Source organism: Lycorma delicatula, chromosome 5 (genome assembly GCF_047948215.1).
Source record: "Lycorma delicatula isolate Av1 chromosome 5, ASM4794821v1, whole genome shotgun sequence".
In the NCBI taxonomy this organism is placed as follows: Eukaryota; Metazoa; Arthropoda; class Insecta; order Hemiptera; family Fulgoridae; genus Lycorma; species Lycorma delicatula.
Window position 1 is genome coordinate 112,085,240 of NC_134459.1, and position 22,673 is coordinate 112,107,912.

Below are 22,673 nucleotides of genomic sequence, written 5' to 3' on the forward strand. Positions count from 1 at the left end.
GATTGCTTGAACTGTAATTCAGTTAATCCTGTTAATTCTAACTAGGGACGCTATTATAATAGTAAAAAATTTACAATTTTAGATAACAATTTTTTGAAATTAATCTTGATGTATACTAAGCAGTTTCTAGCACTAAGGATTGATATCTTATTTATATATAAAAAATTTAATTCAGCCTTACTACTAATAATTCGTCTGCAGTCTCCTTTCTAGTACTTTCAGTCATTCAACCATCCTCAGGAAAATTAATCTTTAATTTACATCGTTAAAATTAAATTATGTAAAAAGTAAATTTAAAATCACAACTGGTCATCGTCATAGTATAAAGTTAGTCTTTTATTTACATTTACAACAACTGTGACCTTCTTACATAACATGACTAACTTTATACTATGACAACCAGTTGTCGCAATTTTAAATTTACTTTTTACATAATTTGATTTTAAGTATATAAATTGAAGATTTCCTGAGGATGGTCGAATGACCGAAAGTACTAGAAAGGAGGCTGCAAACAAATTGTTGGTAAGGTTGTATTTCATTTATCTATATATAATATTATATTCAACCTGTGCCATGTTTAAAAAACTTAACTTAGATTGAAATCTCTTTATTGAAAATCACTTATGGTGGCAACTGTTAACGCAACTGCCTGAAGATACTTTCTTACTGAGGCATTGTAAAAAAAATTAAACTTCTATTCCTCCTAATATCTGTTTCAGTTCATTTATTTTAACTTTAGGAATGGATTATTCTCATCCATTTCTACACAATCTGAATTTTTTTTCTTAAATTTCTGTTTTTTATAAATTATTACCATATTCAAATTTGTAGTTTTTATTTGAAAATATATATACCTTTAAACAATTTGTTAAGCCCTTAGAATTTTGTTAAATAAATAAAATTTATAAGTAACAAGAAAAAATTGTACTTGCTGAAATGGTTCTTTTTTCAGATGAAATATTTTACGTTAATGAGACAGAATGTGCAAAACATAATCTTGAATCTAAAGAGGACTCAGATGAAGATTTATTGTCATCAAATGGTAAATTTAAATGAATATAGTGTTTGGTAAATTTACTAATAATTTAAAATCAGAGGGTTTTTTTAATTGATTTATCTAGGTATATTGAGTGTTGCATTATTAAATACATTAATTAGGATATTGATAATATTACATTATTTTCCTTTCTTATATACCTGGACCTATCTTTAAAGTACCAAAAACAGTAGTATATATATATATATATATATAATTTTTTTTAAAAAGCAATTCTTTTAATAACTATACTCCTCTGTATCAATACATTCATTTATAAATAATTTAATTTATAAATGAATTTATATTAAATAGATCTACCCCAATTACAAAAAAATTGAAATTGGATGACTTATTTCATTACATAAGCAGAAGCACTTTCATGAACTTGATTCACATCATCATCAGCATTATATTTAAACATTATATTTATATATTATATATTTCAAAAAGCATATATATATTTATATATTTCAAAACACATCATAAACTCCATTATATCATACCACTTATTCACTTACAATTTTATATTAAAAATATTTTTAAACTAATTAAATTTTATTAAAAATTGTTTCATTAAATTTAACTTATCATACTTTAAAAGCTTATACAAAAATGTAAAACTTTTATTGAAATTAGAAATTTTTAATTTTAATCGAAACAAGATGTAAAATATAAAAAATTATAAAGATTATTTAATTAAAATAAAGTTAAAATTAAAATGTAAATTTCTTTTCTTGTTTTTTAGTGGTTCTTTTCTTGTGTATATAGTGATAAAATAGTTGAACAGATTACAAAGGTTTATGATAATAATAAGTTCAAACCTGCATACCAGATGAATAATCACATAATAAAACACTTAATAAGTAATATAAGTATATGTAATAGTACTTCTGATGTATACAATTTGAGAGGTATTTATAAAATTGTAGGTAATGATTATGACCATATTTATATTGGTAAGACCACTAGATCTTTTCAGATTCATGGAAAATTTTAGAAGTTATAAAAAAGGTAAACTGGTGTTTTGAATGTATCATGTCATTTGATTAATAATAAGCACACAGTATCAGATATTCAGACAAACTTAAAAATATTGGAAATTAAAAAATGCATTATGGATAAGGGTTTATTATATATAAACATAAGAATAAATTTAATATGATCAACCTTCAGACAGAGTACAAGGATGACGGTAGTATAAAGGCTGCAGTTGATAGTACCACTATCTGTTTTGATAATAATGTTGGGTAATTGATCTTTCAATATGATTATTAAAGTAAAGTTTTTGTTTTTACTTTAAAAGTTTTAATTTTTTAATTATTTAATTTTTATCTTTGTTTAAATTTAAATTTTATTTGTTTATATTGATGACATTATTGTAACATTCACATATGTAAAAAAAAAAAAAAATTACATTTTAATTTTAACTTAATTAATTTTAATTAAATAATCTTTATAATTTTATATATTTTACGTCTTGTTTTGATTATAATTTAAAATTTCTAATTTAAATGAAAGTTTTACATTTTGTATAAGCTTTTAAAGTGTGATAAGTTAAATTTAATTAAAAAATTTTTAATAAAATTTAATTAGTTTAAAAATATTTTTAATATAAAATTGTAAGTGAATAAGTGGTATGATATCATGGATTGCGAGTTTATGATGTTTTTTGAAATATATATATATAATTATAATGCTGCTGATAATGCGAATCAAGTTCGTGAAAGTGCTTCTGCTTATGTAATGAAATAAGGTAAGTCATCCTGTTTCAATTATTCTGTACATGGGGTTGATCTATTAAATATAAATTAATATTTAATATATATATATATATAATATATAGAGTAATTTTGCTTTATCAGCAATGAAGCAAGGTTAATAAAATCACAATAAGCCCTAAAAATGCTTATTTACACTCGGGAACAAAATGTAAACCTTAGTAAAATAGTTTACACTTAAAAAAATCTCTTTCAGCATGCCAAAAGGTGGAGGTAGAACTCACAGGTGCTAGGTAGGGGATAAAATATTTCCACCTTAAAGTTAAAAAAAACTTCAAATTTACTCAATATGACAATGGCTGCATGTGAAAAAAAGGTCATATGTTTAGCATAATACAAACCCCATCTTCTTACAATTCCAGCAACATTTTGGTCATCCCTTGCTATAAAGGTTGGTCATATCAAAAATTGTTTCAGACAAAAGTTTTAGGTAATGTTTAAAGAACTAACAGCCTAACACCCTTTTTAAATCAATTCAATAACATGCCTATTAATGGAGGTATGATTTTTTTTGTCTTCAAAACCCCATTTTCCCACCCCCTGGGGAAATGGTTGGTGATATCAAAAAACTTTACTTAGATAAGTTTTAGGCCCTTATCCAAAGAATAGTAGGAATTTTAAACGAATTCGATATGTTACTTAATAAGAAAGTTATAGGGATATTTTTTTTTATGAAAAAGCTCCCCCATTTCCACCCCCATGGACCGATTTTGGCCGTTAACGAACGCGACTGTGATTTTGGAATGATTTATTTTTAAGGAAAAATTTCAAAGTGATTGGCACAAAATTACGGCGTTATTGTGTCCACAAGAAAGTGAAATTTTTATATATGTATATAAACCCTTTTGAGCTGATAGTCATTTTGGGGTCTGGGGGATGTGAAACGCAAAGATATGTCAAAATTTTCCAAAGTTGAATCATGGTACCCATTACAATAGGTAGCTTTCTTTTGAAATCTGCCTAAAATATATATTAAACAGTTTTTTTTTTACAAATAATTAATTATAAAATATGGGAAATAAGAATATATTCACTTAATAAAATATCGGGAATAAAGACATAGTAATTTAATATTGTATGTCTTTTTAACTTTGATCAAAAACGATGCAATGCATTAAATACAGTAGCTAAAATAAGCAATAACTACACAGGTCAGTAAAAAACATTTTTTCTATACTTTTACAGGTATCAATTGTTAAGGTTATTAGCCATAAAAACTTAATTTTTCCTTGTTAGTTAGCCATTAATGTTAATAAGTTATTAATAATAAGTCATATAATGTCTTATAAGACATTATAATGTCTTATAAGTCAGTAATAATGTTAATAAGTCATTAATGTTAGTAAGTCATTTGCCAATACACAATTAAACAGTAATTTAAGATTGTGACCAACATTATTTAATTTACGTTATGTGTTAGAGCTAGTTATTAAACAGGGTGTTTTTAATCACTTCTTTGCAGCTAATTGTTTGGTAGTGTGTAGAAAAGCTGTGAAAATGCAAAAAATAAGTTTAGTGAGGAAATAAGAAAGTAAGTTTAAAAAAGCCACATGGTTGATAAAATTAATTTTTTTAAATTGCGATGCAGAACATCAGTGGTATTATGAACTGAAGAGAATCACTGAAGACGTTTATGATTAAATTTTAAGAAATAACTAGAAATATATTTAAATAATTTTTTCAATATTTTTAAGTTCAAGAAGATAATGATAACAAAAGTAATAAATCGAAAGAAGCAAAACATACTGTAGTAATGTGAGTTACAGAACCGTTTTTCTTATATCATGAAGCAAGTTACATGAAAGAATATATAAACTTTTTAGGTCAGGCTGCACTGCAAAATCTCTTTTTATCCACATGGAACGGAGACTGCATATGCATTTGGGGTAAGAGGTTTTGTGTGTGTTACTATTTTCAAAAACTACTGGACCAATTTCGATGCAGGTTTTTGCATTATCTAGGTATCACCTCAGAGCAGGTTCTTAGATTAGTTTTAGGTTATAGGCCACCAGTAGGTGCTGCAGTAGAAGATATGTTTCTTCAAAACAGCTTGTTTGTTTTTAAAATTTTTAATTTTATTACTATTTTTCAAGCAATATAAGCTAATAATATTAAGTTTACTCAACTGTACTTTATAATAATAAACTTCATACATATTTCTTACATACTAATATAGTTCTTATTACATTAGTATGTCGTATTATATTCATAATTTTGATTTATGATTGGATGGAAAAACAGCTGTGAAGGAATAAAGAATTTCTATTAAAATTGCTGACAGTCAGCTTCCTGTTAAAAATAGGATACAGTCAACTCACATCACTGTAGAATGAGAAACTGATCAGGTAAGTACAGTATCAAAACTATATTTCACTTTTACATGAAGAAACTGTACTCTTTTACCTAACATTTATCAGAAGTTCTCTCTACACAGTTTTTTTCCTAATATATACGTTACAATCAGTTCAACTAGTGAACAAAAGCAGCCCCAATGATAGCCCAATGATATGAGTATATGTATGAAATGTAAATTTAGTCTTGATCAAACTCAGGCTGACCATTCCTTAGACATGTGGTTAATTGAACCCTTTGAACCCCAACCACTGTACATCAGTATCCACTGTCTAGTATTCAAATCCGTGTAAAAGCAGCTAACTTTTAGTAGGATTTGAACTTCAGAACCTTCGACTAGGAAAATTAGCTGTTAAACAACTGACTTGCGATGGCGAGTTAATCTACACACCTGAAAATTCTTTTTATTATCCCATTGTCAATTGAAATTATGTATATACTCTAATTGATAAAATACATAAATTAGGCAAAATATATTCTTAACTAAGACCTGAAGTAGCAATTTAAAAAAAATCAGCTGCCATATCAAACTGACCATCAGAAAAATGTTTAAAAGTTCTTAAATTACAGATGAAATCTCTTTCTTAATATAATTATAGACATAGGTTTTTATATAATTTGTAATACAATCATTTACAGACATTGAAATTTAACTAAAAAAAACAGGTGATGAATAGGGTACTTTTTACGCAACATTTACCATCATTTTTAAAAAGTTTTCCATAAATAGATTGAACTTATCAATAACAACTAAGAAAAGACCAAGATGTAATATGATAGAAAACTCAATCAATCTAATCAAATCGTTATTTATTGCCATTTTAAAATTGATGTTACAGCTGAAATTATTGCATTATGTTTTAGATGATTCCAACATTTAAGTTAGCCTGGATAAACGCTAATTAATTGACTGATTAGAGCTGTAATTAATTTATTGATCAACAGTTATTAGTTGACCAATATAAATTACATTTTCTGGTTTGTTCACTCATTTTGAAATGAAGTTGTAGAATTGGTTTTAAGACTATAAAGAACTTAATACAGTGGAAGTCGTATAACTTGAATATTCAAGCGAATAAAAAAAAACCATTCGACTTTTGAAAAATTTGAGTTAGAGAAATATACATGTTACAAAATTACTATCCACTGTAAATCACTGATGTAAAATCTACAGTACTATTTAAGAAAATATTGCATATTTTCCATATACAACCTTAGTATATCATAGCAATATTATTACAATACATGATTCAATATTATAAATACAGTATACACTGTACTACTGGACATACTGGTTAGTACCCATGTATAGCAAGTTAAACTTAACTTACCTGAAGAGAGATGGTTGCTTATGTGACAACCTAGCCCTCCTGGTTGTTGGCCGCACTGAAACACAGGTGGAGGAGGTAGCCAACAATGCTGTAAGGAGAGGGAGTGATTGGCTACTAGACAACGGAATGAAGCTAGCCCTATGGAAGACTGCGGTGATACCCCTGATAGGTAAACAGCGACTCCGAAGAATGGCGGTAAACGTGGATAGACACCGGGTGGAAGAGTAACGATCCGCCAAATACCTTGATGTTCGGCTGGATAGATCGCGGCTCTTCACCACCCACCTGCAGAAGGTCTCGGAAAAAGCCGAGCAAGTCATTGCGACTCTGGGTAAATTGATGTTAACCCAAAAAGGGCCACGAATGAACAAAAGGGGGGCTCCTCATGTCGGTCGCTTTGTCAACAATAATGTACCCGGCTCCGGTCTGGATAGAAGCCCTGGATCGGAGGTGCAACGTGAACAGGCAAACATCTCTGCAACAACGTGCGGTTGTCAAAGTGGTTGCTGTTTATCGCACGGTGTCAGGGGACGCAGTGGAGGTAATAGCGGGCGTCCCGTCGATAAAACTCCGTACTAGGGAATTGGTGCGCATGCAGGAAGGCATGCCAAAGAACCGCGAGTCAGTTGCTCTTAGAGAAGTGTCAGGGTCTTTGGCACGTGGACGAGAAGTCTGATTCCCTGGATGACCCCGTGGACACGAAGAAACCATAGTGAGGTGACGTATCATCTCGTACAGTTTCTCTCTGGCACGGGGCATATGGCAGTTACCTTCATAAGTTCAAGCGTCGACGAGCCCCGGATTGTATGTATTGTGGCCAGATAGTTACGTCGGAGCACACCTTCTTCGAGTGTGACAGATGAACAGGCTGCCCGAGAATGATGGATTTCCACCGACTGGCCCCGGAGATTACTGTCGACCACATGGTGCGGGGAAGGACAGAGTGGGACGCGGTACCTAAGCCGCAAAGCCGAAGAAGCGGTGATATGGAGAGTTGAGTAAGGCCGGCCTGTTTCGTTCGTTGACATCGTGGACCGGGACAGCGACAATTTACCGTCCTTTTGTAGCCTAAATATATAGATTGTTCATTTTGTCTTTATTCTTTTTAATTGGTGTTTCATTTGTAATCTTGTCGTGTAAAAAAATTATGACACCTGTGGTCGAAACGTGAATGCCGTGTAGGGCTAGGAAGGCAGCCTTTCTGTTGAGGTCGTCTGGGCTCAACCACACACGAGTGGTTGGGTCGGGCCGCTTCCGATGACGCACGAGGACCCTCATGGTGTGAAAGGCAGGCGCGCATGACGTAGGGATATGAGTAGAACATATCCGGACCCTGTGTAGGATAGGGCTGGAAAAGGTAGCTCTCTTGGGGAGGGGTATCTCGGTTCCAGAAGGGAAGGTCGGGATATTCCTTTGATTCAGGTGGTACCCCGATGGGAGGGCCTGTAAGGGCCCTAAGCTAGGGAGACGCTTAAACGCCACGACACATGGGCACAACATGTGTTTAGGCGATTACCGGCCGCCCCGTAGTGTTTAAAAAGGGAAAAAACTTACCTGAAAAGAATTCATTACCGCCGAAGACACAAAACAAAATGTAGGCTAATAAATACACACGAAAATACGGTACATTAATCCTCACTTATAATCAATTTATTGCAAAAAAAAATCGTTAATGAATGAAAAATACAAAGGAAAAAAATATTTAATATGAATAGTAAAACATATCATTGTTTATATAAAACACGGTTCAGTTTTAAATTCAAGGATTGTGTTTTTCAGATAAAATAAAAATAATATTAAAATTATAAAAAATAAAATATGAAGAATAATTGGCTCTTTCGTAAAAAAAAAACAGAATTTAATTAAAAACGATGAAAAAAACTGTTGATAGTTAGTTATCTGACGTTTATTCAGATGCAGTGTAGTCAACCATTTTTCTATATCTGCCAACGCGGAAAATCAGAATCTGGTTCATCAACAACGAATAGTCGAACAGAATCAACGTTATCCGTAACTCCCATGAAAGTTGGGGGCGGTACCCAGATTACGTCATTATTGTCGTTATCCGAATCAGTGTCTAGTGTCATTTTTATTTGCATTTGCCTTAGTCGTATTGATTACAAAATCTTCGTCAGTAGGCTATTCGGCTACTACCAAATTCTCGTCTATAGAAATACAATACCGAAAAGTAACGTCGCTGGTACTTGTAAAACATCCGTAACTGACAGCCCATTCATTATCATCGTCGTTATCATCATCATCACCATTATTGTTGCTAGAACAAAGGTTTTCATTGCTAGTTAGTTCACATTCCGACAAAATAATGGGTGGTTATGAGTTTTTAAATCCAGATTTTTTTAAAAGTTAAAAATTGTTAGCTTGTTACATCATTCCAAGATTCTTTAACTTCCTGCACAATAGAAATTTCATTGTTAAAAATTTTGTATAATGCTCTGATCCATTGATTGGAATTTAGTTAATATTTGGTGAAAAAACCGCATCTTATCTATAACAATTCCTGAAGAAACAGTTTTTTAGATGATGCCGGCCAGTTGTCAATAAATAGAACAATTTTTCTATTTTCGAATGATAATGATCTGATTTGAATAACCATTTTTCAAAGGTTTCACTAGTTACTCTTCTAGGCTTCGTACTGAATAGGCAAATATTTAACGTTAGCGAAAGGCAAAGTGGATTTTTCGATTTACCAACTAAGAGAAGTTTCAACTTTTCGATCCCCGTCATGTTCGCATCTAAAAAACTGTGACGCGATCTTTATTTCGTTTCCCACCATGGCATTTATCACCTTTAAAAGTTAAAGTTTTGTCAGGTAAACATTTGTAAAATAGTCCAGTTTCGTCAGCGTTAAAAATGTCCGAGTCTTGTATGTACTCATAATTTCTTTTGGCGTACTGTTTGTCAGTATATTACAAACTTCTTCATTTACACCGGCCCTTTCACCGCAAAATTTAAAAAAATGATTTCATGCCTGTCTAAGCTTAGCCAACCCACACTAAGCTTCGAAATCCGTACTATTGAACTGTCTCTCCAAGTATTCGGCTTTTTCACGTAAATTTCGTCCACTGATAGATACCTTTTGATCGAGGCTGTCTTTAACCTCTCTAAAACATAATAAGAACACCCTTGTTTACATTAGCAAACAAACCCAAACAGACATACGAAAATTATACATACAAGCTGAGAAGGTTATAAAGACACAGTGACAGACGCTTCTTACGACAAACGAGTTCTGTTAAATACTGACCCCTGATGTATAAGTTTTCGCTTCCCTCTTTACTGTATGTTGATTCTTCCTATTTTGTTATCGTATAGTAACGGAAGTGAATCGCGCTTGTTTCATATTTCTGAACTAAAATTATAGGTCTAATGTTAAACTTGGGTATTTTATATTTTGTAATAATCAAATTTTTTAATTCGACTTATAGGATTTTTGTTCTAGTTAAAGGAATTACATTTCCGTATAACGTAATATAATACGGCCAGGAATTAGAATAAATTTCGAGTTGTAGAAATTTTCGGCTTATAGTATTCGAGTTACAGGAATTTGACATATATATATATATATATATATATAAACACACAAATATGTTAGTATATATATATATATATATATATACTAACAGTATATATATGACTAATATACTAACATATATATATATATATTAAACATATATATATATATATATATATATATATATTTGTTCTTGTAGCTGAATCAATAATTTTTTTATGCGTGCGTGTGTGTGTGTGAAATTACGACAATTGTTATCTTAGGTTATTTGGCACACTGGTCAGTGTGTTGATGAATTTTTTGAATTTTCAGTTGGTTTTATATATATATATATATACCTACCACTGCATTAATAGAATTTAATATTAAATGAAATTTTAACCACCAAATCACAGTAAATAAATAAATTAAACTTATATTAATTTCAACAATTGATTTTTGCATGATCCCACATCTTCAGTTTGTATTTAATTCTTTGATTACATTAAAATAAATTGTTTTTATAATTTATTTTAATGCAGTTATAGAAGTAAATACCAACTGAAGATGCAGGATCCTGTGAAAATATATATATAATTATGTAATAAGTTGCATGTACTATGTATTCATTGTATGTACCATACTGTGGCTACACCAAATAATTGTAGCTGGTGTCAGCCTGACATAGAGAACTTAGTTATCCTGAAAATAGCATAAACATTCTCAACAATTATAACACTCCATGATTACTAGTAAAGAGAGGCATTAAGTTTTCCCCAGTATCAACCACATTAAAATATTAATGAAATAATGTAACTGTAACACTGACATACCTACTGAATGGTAAAAGCATGCAACAAATTTATGTATTTTTTTTATTTTAAAACAATTCCTCTAATTTTCCTGGCTAGCAAACCAACCCATTTTTTGATAGTTCATAAGTTAATTTGGTCAATATATTTTCTTTTGATACATTATAGGGAGAAGAACCAAGGGTAGATGGTATGATCCACCTAAACCTCCCAATAAGGGGTATTTATTGAAATGCATTAAAGGAGTGTTTCAAGTGTATGAAAATGAAGAAAATTTTGCATCTGACACACCAATTTCATACAGTACTCCTACCCTGCAAGAGTTTGTGGCAGATTTAAAAAGGATTTGTTTAATGATGCAAAGTGGTTCACTGTAAGTTTAGTTTATATTAGGTATTATACTGATGTAAAAAAAATGTTACATGAATACCTAATGAAAATGGGACAAATTGACATACAAACTGGCAAATGGGACATGATTTTCATACAAATTTCATGTTAATCCTATTCTGAGTAGATTTTAACATAGTAAAGCATTTTTTCTCACGAAAAGGAGTATATAATTTTTTCTTTTAACTATCTGTGTCAGAGTTTTTATGGATGTAACGTGTATAAAGCTATACAAAATACATACTGAAATAAATGAGGCACTATTCAGAAATACTTTCTCTGAGAATGATTAGAGAATGAGATGTTTTTGAAATAGTACAATATTCAATAGTACAGTAGTACAAATTAAAAAAGTAATAAAATAAAAATAAACCCCTTTGGAATTGTTATATTGTTACTTTTTTAAATTTGTAGTTACAATGTGATATGAACACTTTGAAGTTGAATATTGTACATTTATATTTTAGTTGGAATTATGTTTCTGATATCTACTTGCTGACTTTACCCAATAGGCAATTCACCCTTTAAGAGCAGAGGCATAGGTTACTAGCCTTTCCTCAATTTGATATATGGTCTACATTAATAACATTGTCAAAAAAAGGCTGGGTAATTTTTTGCATTTATTTTAATGCAAAATTCATAATGTTGTCTTAAATGGATATTTTTTTTTTAAATTATTGTTTATTACTTCCTTAATATCTAGCTTTACAGAAATTTATAAGATTTTTTTTTTTTAATTTAATTTAATTTGAAAAAGTATGATTAACAGAATCACTTATAAAAGTCTGTAAATAAATATAAAAAAATTCTCACTTTTTATTAAAAAAAAATTATTATATACAATCTCACAACTTGGCACTGCCACTATCTGATCATTGATTTAATTACATTACCTGCCCTCTTATTGTGTTAGATTAGACAGGAAAACCATTAATAGAGTTCTTCAGTCACTTTGTATTGTAGGTCACTCCCCTCAAACATATTAAGGACATCTTGGTTTTCTCAGTGTCAAATGTACAACCCCATAATGAAAAAGGGATAAAATAGGATCAATTATAAGGAAAAGAGATGGATATTGTGTTAAACCCACCCAATAGATAACTTAAGGCCCTCTCAGGCATTTGCCTACCATCCTCCCCAAAGTACCTTGGAGTTCAGATATTTTTACCCAAACAGGTAAACACATTAATGATCAATCATTTTTACATTTACCAAAGATAGAGTATAACAAAAGTTGCTTTTTCTCTAGAAAATATAAAGAATCGCCTAAAACAAATAAATACAGGCTTGTAATGAAATACGAGCTTTCCCCTCATATCCAGAATCTTTTAGAATATTTGACTATCTAACTAAGCTACAAATCATTCACATACATCCCAATTGGAGGTGACATAATGGTTTTTTACTGACTTTTATCACACAAAAACTGAATATTGAGATTTTTTGTTTAAGTCTTTGGTCCTAATATTCCTTGAGAATTCGAGTACTGTGAAAAAATCATTAAAAATCAAAGTACAGTTTCCTGTAATTTATGCAACATTTTAACATTGAAATACTTACCACAAATAATTTTTAATTAGAATTGTGATTCTGTGAAAAAAGTGAATAGAAATTTAAAATAAATAATCAAGCAAATAACTCATTATTTGACCCAACCGCAGATAATATATTTCTTTACTTACAGCTTTCTGTTGTATTATTTTTTTTTTCATTTTAATTTTAGTAGTTCTGGAAATGTTTATTAAATTTATTAAACTTTAATTGCAGAAATACATTCTGTTATCATCGTTTGAGTTACCTTTCATCTAAATTTCAAATGCATCTTTTACTTAATGATGTAAAAGAAAGGGCACTACAAAAAACTGTACCACACAGAGATTTCTACAATATTCATAAGGTAATTAAAGTTTCATTTTTACTTTCTTCTATATTTTGTTATTTTCTAGTCCCAGTTTCAAATAAGAGTTATAAAAACTAAAACAAGCTTAAGTTTTTATTTTGTTTTATTTAGTTATAAGTAAACTAAGATGTCAGTCAAACAATATTTAATTTCTGTCATCATAAATAATTCCATATTATTGTATAAAGAATCAATCTTGGCAAGTAGTATGTATTTTTCTTTCCTTGATAAGATCTGAAAATCTGTTGTAGAATCATCTCTGCCTTGGTTTAAATACCTTTAGACCAAGTGGCTTAATATCTTTGTATTTAATATTTAACAGTAGTAGTGATCTTTGTATTTAATACTTTACAGCAATTTTTTTTAATTTAAAATCATTTTTAAATAGGCTTATCTGTATTAGTCACACTTTGATTTCAAGGAGCCAGGTAATTTTATTAGCAGTCACATTGAATCAAAGCAGTCTTTGTCCCATACTAGATGTCATCAAACAAATTCAGCAAAGTACAACTCAAAGTATTATTGTGTAGTAGTTCTCTGGTTCACTTTGTTGCTTCATTTCACACAGCCAATAATCAGTTGGTTGTCTAATTATCCACACCTGCTGCAGGATCAATAAAATTGTAATTATGATTGAATTAGAAAATATTCAGATCCCCATCTGCCCATATCTGTCCCATTAAATACCAATGATGTCATGCACATCTTGCCCCTTCACTAGAAGGACATTTTCCAAATGTCTGTTTTCAGCAGATGCCCCCTCCCGCCTACCACCCACAAGCACCAACTGCTGAAGGTACAGTTTTTACAATAAGAAAGCAAGAATTAGTAATGTAAAGTATGTAGTGAATAAAAATATTTTATAAAAATTATACAGAGAAAATATGATAATACATATTAAAATACTTAATAAATTATTTTAAATAATATAAAAAAATAATAAGAAAAACAAGTAAACAAAGTGAAAGGCAAAAGCGACCAGAAATAATGATGGAAATGTGGCAGTTTTATAATGTACTAATATTTTTGCTTTCCCAGCTATAAAGTGATATATACTTACTAGAGTACATATAGGTGTTATGGGAAAGTATATAGATTAATAAAAAAAATAATAAAATATAATTAACCTTTGTTTAAGTTTTGCGAATTAAGAAAACATTTTTTTTAAAAATAGATTTAAATAAATATGTAAATAATTTGCAAAAAAAAATTATTCCAAGGTCAAAATATCTATTTTGTCAGATGCAAAATATTATGTATGTATGTTGGCCTGTATTTAATCTTAATCACTCTGTATCCCGCTAACAGTTTTTCTTCAAACTTTGTAAGCTGGTACAACATTCTGAGGGAAAGAATATATATTTTTTTTAAATTTCGGATCTAAATAAAATAAAATAAAATAATCTAAATAAAATTTCAGATGTTAGTGGAGCACTTAAACAAAATAATTTTTGTACAAAATTTGACATTTTTCAAAGATTTTTTTTTCAATATTTACTCTCTTCCTAAAAATTATATGTATATGTCGGAGAATAAAGTACAGTGGAGTATCTTCCGACAAAACGATGAGAATATTCTTTAGAATATCTGTATTTTTAGTAGTTTTAAGAAATGTACTATTACTTGTAATGTTTTGTAAAATAAGGTTTAAATTGTTTTATTGCGGTAGGCTTAGGCCTAGGTAGGCACATGGTTGTCAACGTAGTCGGGATCCCAGGACGATAGGGGTATCATAAAATTAATAAGGAAAAGGAAATATGCAGTAGGTATATTATTTGAGAATATTGAGAAAGGGTAGTCTTGCTTTGGAACCCAGATCGAACGGACGTCCTGGTGGTCGCGAATTCGTTGTTTCCCTGAGCCTCGGTCTATCGCAAGTTGTTTTAATATTATTTGAATTCTAAATTGAATTAATCTTATATTGTAATTCGTGTGCTACTGAGTTATTGATAAGTGATAATTATCATTTGTAATTATTTCATTGTACGAGTTATCTACTCATTTTTATTAATTGAACTTTATTGTAATCTGATATATTCTCCACTTGTAATGGTGGGAATGAGTGAAGCACAAAACGTTGAATCCCTGACAAATCTCCTCGCCTCTCCGACATATATATATTAGCTGAATCTTGCTTCAGAAAAGGAGTTAATGGAGAGTTTTTTTGCATTTTTATTTTCTACATGTACAGGTCTTCAGACCACTATAAAAATTTATTTCCCCCTCACACTCCAATGGTCTGTGGTAACAAAAAATAGTTTTTTAATTTTTAATAATTTCAACCAGAAAATTACAACTTGTTTATTTAAAGAAATATGGATTTTCTATTTTTTAAACAATTTAAAAAAACTCTTTATTTAAATTATTATCACCTCTAATGGATCATTTTCTTAAAGATTAATTTTACCTGAATGCTTCCCTTTGATTATAGGAACACCCAAAATGAAAAAAAAAATGTTTAATTTTCAAGAACAGAAAACAATAGTTCCGCCATTCAACTTTCATTAATACCTCAACAAGTGTAGAAACACCTTTTTTTTAATATTTATATAACTATCAATCCAGTGTTTCTATTTTTTTAACCAGTATTTATTTGGTGTTTGGGTTTCAATTAACAACACATCTCAGGAATGGTTGACCTGAGTCTGTACTAGACTACACTTCATTTACGTTTATATATATCATCCTCATTTATATATATCATCCTCATTTATCCTCTGAAGTAATACCTGGTTTCAGGGGCTAAAAAGAAAAATTATGAATCTTAAAATTAGAAATAATATTTTTAATAAAAATATGAAAAAATTCACAATTCTGGTTATAAAAAGGAATTAGAGTTTAAAATAACTGAATTGCATTATTTGATTGGAGCAGATACAATTCATTGGAGAGACTTTATCTTTTCCTTTATCCCATAAGACTGCTTCAGTCATTACAGCCCAAAAAATATAAGCAGGTAGTTATGCATTAATGCTTAGTGTGCTTTCACATGAATGTTTCATGTAAAGATTTACTATTGTTGGCATTGTTGTCTTGAAGAAAAAGAAAAGTATTTATAAGCACTTGGCTAATTAAGAGACTGAACCCACCGGGTTGGTCTAGTGGTGAACTCATCACCGTAAATCAGCTGATTTGTGAAGTCTGATTTGAGAAGTTCTAAGGTTGAAATCCTAGTAAAGGCAGTTACTTATACGGATTTGAATACTAGATTGTGGTTACCGGTGTTCTTTGGTGATTGGGTTTCAATTAACCACACATCTCAGGAATGGTCAACCTGAGACTGTACAAGACTACACTTTATTTACATTCATACACAATATCCTCATTCATCCTCTGAAGTAATATCTTATGGTGGTTCCGGAGGCCAAACATAAAAGAAGAGATTAAGAGACTGATAAATATTGCATCTATCTGATTAATATATGCCAACAGTATGTAATAAAACTGCAAAATTATTATGTTGCATTGATGCAGTTTACTAGTTATTAATGGTAGTATTTAGTAGTTTTATAATAAACTATTACATAAACTATTTATTATAAAATATTTTGCCACAATTTACACTGATTTCAAAAAGAGAAGCAATGCAATTCCATTGATGTACTTCTTAAAGCCATTTCTTTCTGTTTTGTAACAATGACTTATTGTTTCTTCCAATTTTAATTTTTTTTAATTTTAATTACTTAAAAAAAAACAAAGTAAATAAAAACATTAAAAATGTGTATACTGTTTCAGGTTGACACTCACATTCATGCTGCATCTTGTATGAATCATAAGCACCTTTTAAGATTTATCAAAAAAACGCTAAGAGCTCAAGGAGATGAAATTGTAAGAATAGAAAATGGAAACCCAATGACATTAAATGATGTTTTTCGTAGTATGAAATTAACACCGTATGATCTTACTGTAGATGTCCTTGATGTTCATGCAGTATGTTTTTATATATTTTGGTATGAGCTTAAAAATTGCTTAAAATTTAGTTTATTTATAATCTATTTATATGAAATTGTTTAGTGAATTGAGGTATGGTTTTATAGAAACTGGCATTCACTAACCACATTAATTGACTAATGTAGGAAATTCACTGTAAAAATTACAAGTCCTTATTCTGGTATTCAGTTATGTAGCCTCTAATTAGTCATTTCTCTCTAATTAGGAATGCCTGTCTTCCAATGTGTTACTAATCTAGCAATAATCTTAAAAACATTCAAAAGTACAGATTGAATGTTTTCTGATAGTTATGGTTTTTGAAGCCAAAAATTGTTAACATTGTGTTGATATTTTTAATGATGAATAAAGGATATAAAGAAAACTTTGTACAAAATGATACTGCTGTTTACAGATCAGACTGTATTAACAGTTATGGAGCCTGAAGTAAAAAGCTTGAATAAAATGATGGCATGAAGGTTGGTTAAATGTTATTTACGAGGTGTGATTGGAAATTTTTAAGATAAGTGCTGCCACTACTCAATAGGAAGGGGTAGGTTTGCCCACAGGAGTAAAAGGAAAAGCTTGTTTTGCCCATGAAACAAAAAGATCACTGCATATTTCTGTTCAGTAGAGAGTGACATCCTGGTGAGTGAAGATTTGTTTTTGATTCTCGGCAGATTATTCATTTTGCAAAGTGGATGAAAAACAGAATGAGTTTGTGTCAAATTTTGTTTGAAAACCAGGAAATCAGCTACGGAGACTTATAAACACTTAAAAACAGCTTTCAGGGATAAATGTCTGAGCCAATCAAATGTTTTTATCTGGTTCAATGAACTCAAAGATGGCCACAAGTCAGTTGAAGATGACCCCTAGTCCAGCCAGCCTTCCAGTTCAAAAACCAATGAAAACCTTGGAAAGTTCTCGATTTAGTGCGCTCTGACCATTTATTTACAATTACGGAGATGGCTGATGAACTGAATTTAAGTTACTATGTGTTTCACTCAAAAGGCCTGCACTCAGGGAGACAAGAATTGGGTCCTACATCGCAACAACACACTGGTTCATCGTGCATTCTCAATCGTGTAATTTTTTGCCAAATTCCAAAAAATGACTGTGCTTCCACAACTCCCCTGTTACTCTGATTTAGCCCCTGCTGACTTCTACCTGTTTCCTAAACTGAAATTTTTGCTGAAAGGGAACTCATATCACTCAATTGAAGATGTCCAGGCAAACACGTATAGAGTTCTTAACTCCCTCTTAAGAAATTAAATCTCAGGAATGCTTCCAAAAGTGGAAACATCGTTCGAGTTGGTGTGTTAAGTCAGAAGGGGATTACTTTGAAGGAGATCCACCTCAATAGTCTGTAAGTACCACCATTTTGAAATTACAAGCTCGGTCCTTAAATGACCAATCACATGTTGTATGTTAATATTACACATTCCGAGCTGCCCTACAGTTATATAATTTACACTTGTAACAAATTTCTTTCTGCTATAGTTACAGGTAACATAGTTCTGTTATAGTTCCAGTTAATTTCAATTCTTTTATGATCAGTTCACCAAAAAAGCCCAATGATTTGCATATATGAAATTGAGATGTAAATTTTATTTCATAAAAAATACAAAACGTGGCTGAAATTTGAACCCAAGACCTTCCATACAAAAGAATGAGACACTACCATTCTGTATTGAAGGTTGGCAAGGTAAATAGGAAAATTATAGATAAAGATATATGTTACTGAATACTATGAACTAACCCACCAGGTTGGTTTAGTGATGAATGCATCTTCCCAAATCAGCTGATTTGGAAGTCGATTGTTCCAGCATTCAAGTCCTAGTAAAGTCAGTTATTTTTACATGGATTTGAATACTAGATCATGGATACCAGTGTTCTTTGTAGTTGGGTTTCAATTAAACACACATCTCAGGAATGGTCGAACTGAGACTGTACAAGACTACACTCATACATATCATCCTCATTCATCCTCTGAAGTATTATCTGAAAGGTAATTACCAGAGGCTAAACAGGAAAAAGAAGTTTACAATACTATGAACTAAAAATTGCTAATAATTCTGTAATATGTTTGAGGAAAGATTAGAAATTGGGAACAGAAAACCAACCTTAAAATTACAGTTTGTGTTAAAATTTTTGTTTTTATTAATTTGTTTAAAAAAACTTTTGATTATTATCATTAATTTCATTCCAGGAAAAAATTATTCATCTATAACCATTTAATCTCAGTAAATGCTTAAAAAAAAAACTTTTAGCATTTTTAACAAAATATAACAAATTAGGTTTGTTTATGTGGAATATTCCTGGAAGAAATTTAGCATTGTTATAAATCCCCTCCAACCAGGTTTGGAATTTAAAGATGTAAAATGCACTAAGTAATCGAGAACTATGTTTTTTTACAATAATTATATTTTTATTTAAATAATAATCATAATACTAAACCATTATTAATGATGAATTTTAATTTTATTGCCCAATACCATGTTGCTAATATTATTTCTTCATTTTATTTTATTAATGATAAAGCTAGTGCTGAACTTCAATTATAACTCGTGTTATATTCTCATGTTAATAACTGAAACTAGTATTTTTAGTCCTTTTTCAATTTTTTTTTTTTGCCTTTCATAAAAATAATTTTTAATATTAGGAAAGCTGTTGTACATTTTCCTACGTAATACCAATACAGGATATCTGTATGTACTCCACCCAACCTTTGAAAATATAGCATTCAACATAAAAATAAAACATAGCATTTTTTAGCTGATATATGCTATACAAAATTAAATAATTCACTATTGTGAATTACATTCCTAAAGTAGTAAATACAAAAATAAAATAAAAATTTCAAAAATAGATGCTGCTCTTAGTTGAAAAAAAATCTCATTTTTTACTTGAGTAAAAAGCAGAAAAAATAAAAAGTGATATTAAAATACAAAAGTTTTTATATTGCTTTTATAAACAGAATATATTCATGGAATAGCTAACTATCAAATTTAAAATCAAAATAACTAAATTAATTATCAAAGCGTTGTTTCAGAAAACTTGTTAATGAAGATCTAGTAAATAGGAATTAACTATTTTATTCGCCCAGCCAGGGATCTTTGTTTTATTGTCCCTGCAAACTGTTTTGTCTAACTTCACATCAATTCAGTCAGAGTGGATTTTGTTACTGGAAACATGGTTACCAGCAGGTTAAAGAACATGATAACCCACATTCTTACCTCAATAGGGTGTTAATCTAGAAACATAGAGCTGCTAAAATGGGGAAGATTGATAACCAATTTCAATCTCAAATTGAAGAAAAGAAGAAGAAAATACTGGAGAGCTGTTTCAAAGAGTGGTTGTCAATATCAAGAAGCTAGCATCACGTGGCCTTGCCTTTAGAGGAGATGATGAACTGTTTGGTTTTATTAATAATGGAAACTACGAGGTGCTACCCAAAGGTTCGGGGAATTTGACTTTCGCACGCGAACCATTGCTGGTACGACCTGTTGACGCTAGATGTGGCTAACAGTATTCTGTATGAATCAGTGTTCCAACAGCTGTGACAGTGAGTGGCTGCATTGTTGACTTTCGTGCGGTTGTGTAACGTTGTGTTTTACTGCTTTGGCGAAGTTCTAAATGGCAGATTTTAAAGAGCAAAGAACCTGCATCAAATTTTGCTTCATGCTTAAAAAAACTGGTCCAGAAAAACCCATCGCATGCTTGTGGAAGCATTTGGTGACAATGCTATGAGTAAAAGTAAAACTTTTTTGTGGTTCAAACGATTCAAAGATGGATGAACGACAGTCGATAACGATGAGCGTTCAGGAAGACCATCAACAAGCACAACACCGGAAAACATCGTGAAAGTGGGAGAGGCTATTGTTGCAGATCGTAGACACACAATCCATGATGTTTGTGCAATCGTACAAATGTCATTTGGGTCCGTGCAACGCATCTTGTCGGCCAATTTGAACATGGGACGCATTGCTGCAAAATTCATAGCTAGACTGATGAAAAATTCAGCAAGAGATGACCCTAACTTCATCTCCAACATTATAACCGGTGATGAGACATGGGTGTACGGGAATGACCCTGAAACTAAGCAGCAGTCGTCTCAATGGAAGTCGCCAAGTTCACCGCGGCCAAAAAAAGCACACAAAGTTCGCAGCAATGTGAAGTCCATGATGATTGTTTTTTTCGACATCAAAGGCATTATCCATAAGGAATTGTTCCTCTTGGTCAAACTGTCAATGGGATGTTCTATGTTTTGAAGCGGTTACGTGAAAGCATTAGGCGCAAACGTTGTGGGGTAACAACAGCTGGTTCTGCACCATGACAACGCGCCCACACACACATCGCTAGCCGTTCGGAATTTCTTGGCTTCCAAAAAGACGGTAGTGATTCCCCACCACCCTATTCGCCTGACCTTTCCCCGTGCGATTTTTTTCTCTTTCCAAAAATAAAATTTCAATTGAAAGGCCATCATTTTAACACAATTGAGGAGATTCAGGAAGAAACGCAGAACATGCTTCGAACACTTACACCTGCAGACTTCCAGGGATGCATGGAATCATGGGAAAAACGCTGGGATCACTGTATCAATGCCCAAGGGAATTACTTTGAAGGAGATAGTGGAAATTATAAGTTATGTTAACCTATTTATTTTTATGGTAAAATTCCCCGAACTTTTGGATAGCACCTCGTATATTTGTGCCTAGAATTAATCGCAGTGTATCCCAGACAACAGTTTTTTGGGATTCTCATGGTGTGATGCTCATAACTACCTAAAAAACGGAAGGACCATCACTGGGGAGTATTACACTTCATTACTGAACCAATTGAAGGTTGTTGTTCTCCACAACAATGCGTCTGAATATATGTCTCTGGTTGTTGCTGCAAAACTTCATGACCTAAGCTTCAATGTGCTTCCACATGAGCCGTATTTGGCTCCTAGAGACTACTTCCTCTTCCCAAACTTAAAGAAACGGCTCGCTGAACAAAGATTCACTTCAAATGATTAGATTAAAGCTGAGACAGCTATTTATTTTGCAGAGTTGGACAAATCACATTATACTGCCGGTATTAAAATTTGTAAAGTACAAGTATAAATATGCACATGAAGGGAAATCTTCATATTCAGTGACACAGAAATATATTATTAAATATATCATCAAATTTATATTTACAGTAAAGGTTCACAATTTTGTAATAAGATATAACAAAATTACATACACATATTATAGCACATACATATTTAGTAAAGCTAAATATTCCTAAGAATAATGAATGAATGGTTATGTCCTATAAATAAAAATAATTAACTCTTATAAATAAAATGAAAAATTATTTAAAAAATCATACTATTTGTACTGTTAGTTAGATAAAAATATGACTACAGTTATATTATAATCTAAAAATATTGTTGAAACAGACAAATAACAGCAAACCACACTAGATAACACCAACAAGATGATTGCCTATGACGATATTAGGTACATAAACATTTCATTTTATTAAATAATTTTCTTGAATTTTTCTGTGAAAATCCTTGAAATATCAAAAACGACATAAGGCTACATATTGTTATATGTCAATAATATAGCTAAGCAATACAGACAACTAAAGTACAAAAA

The 22,673-nt window shown here is 30.9% G+C and overlaps 1 protein-coding gene across 1 annotated transcript in view; it reads left to right on the top strand.

Moving 5' to 3' along the window:
- The window catches only part of LOC142325728 (AMP deaminase 2-like), an 80,322-nt gene that overhangs the window by 16,799 nt on the left and 40,850 nt on the right, over positions 1 to 22,673 (top strand). The window contains exons 5-8 of the mRNA XM_075367759.1: positions 953 to 1,042; positions 10,992 to 11,196; positions 12,981 to 13,110; positions 16,849 to 17,043. Of these exons, the coding sequence (XP_075223874.1) occupies positions 953 to 1,042; positions 10,992 to 11,196; positions 12,981 to 13,110; positions 16,849 to 17,043 (620 nt within the window). The remainder of the gene's footprint in view (positions 1 to 952; positions 1,043 to 10,991; positions 11,197 to 12,980; positions 13,111 to 16,848; positions 17,044 to 22,673) is intronic.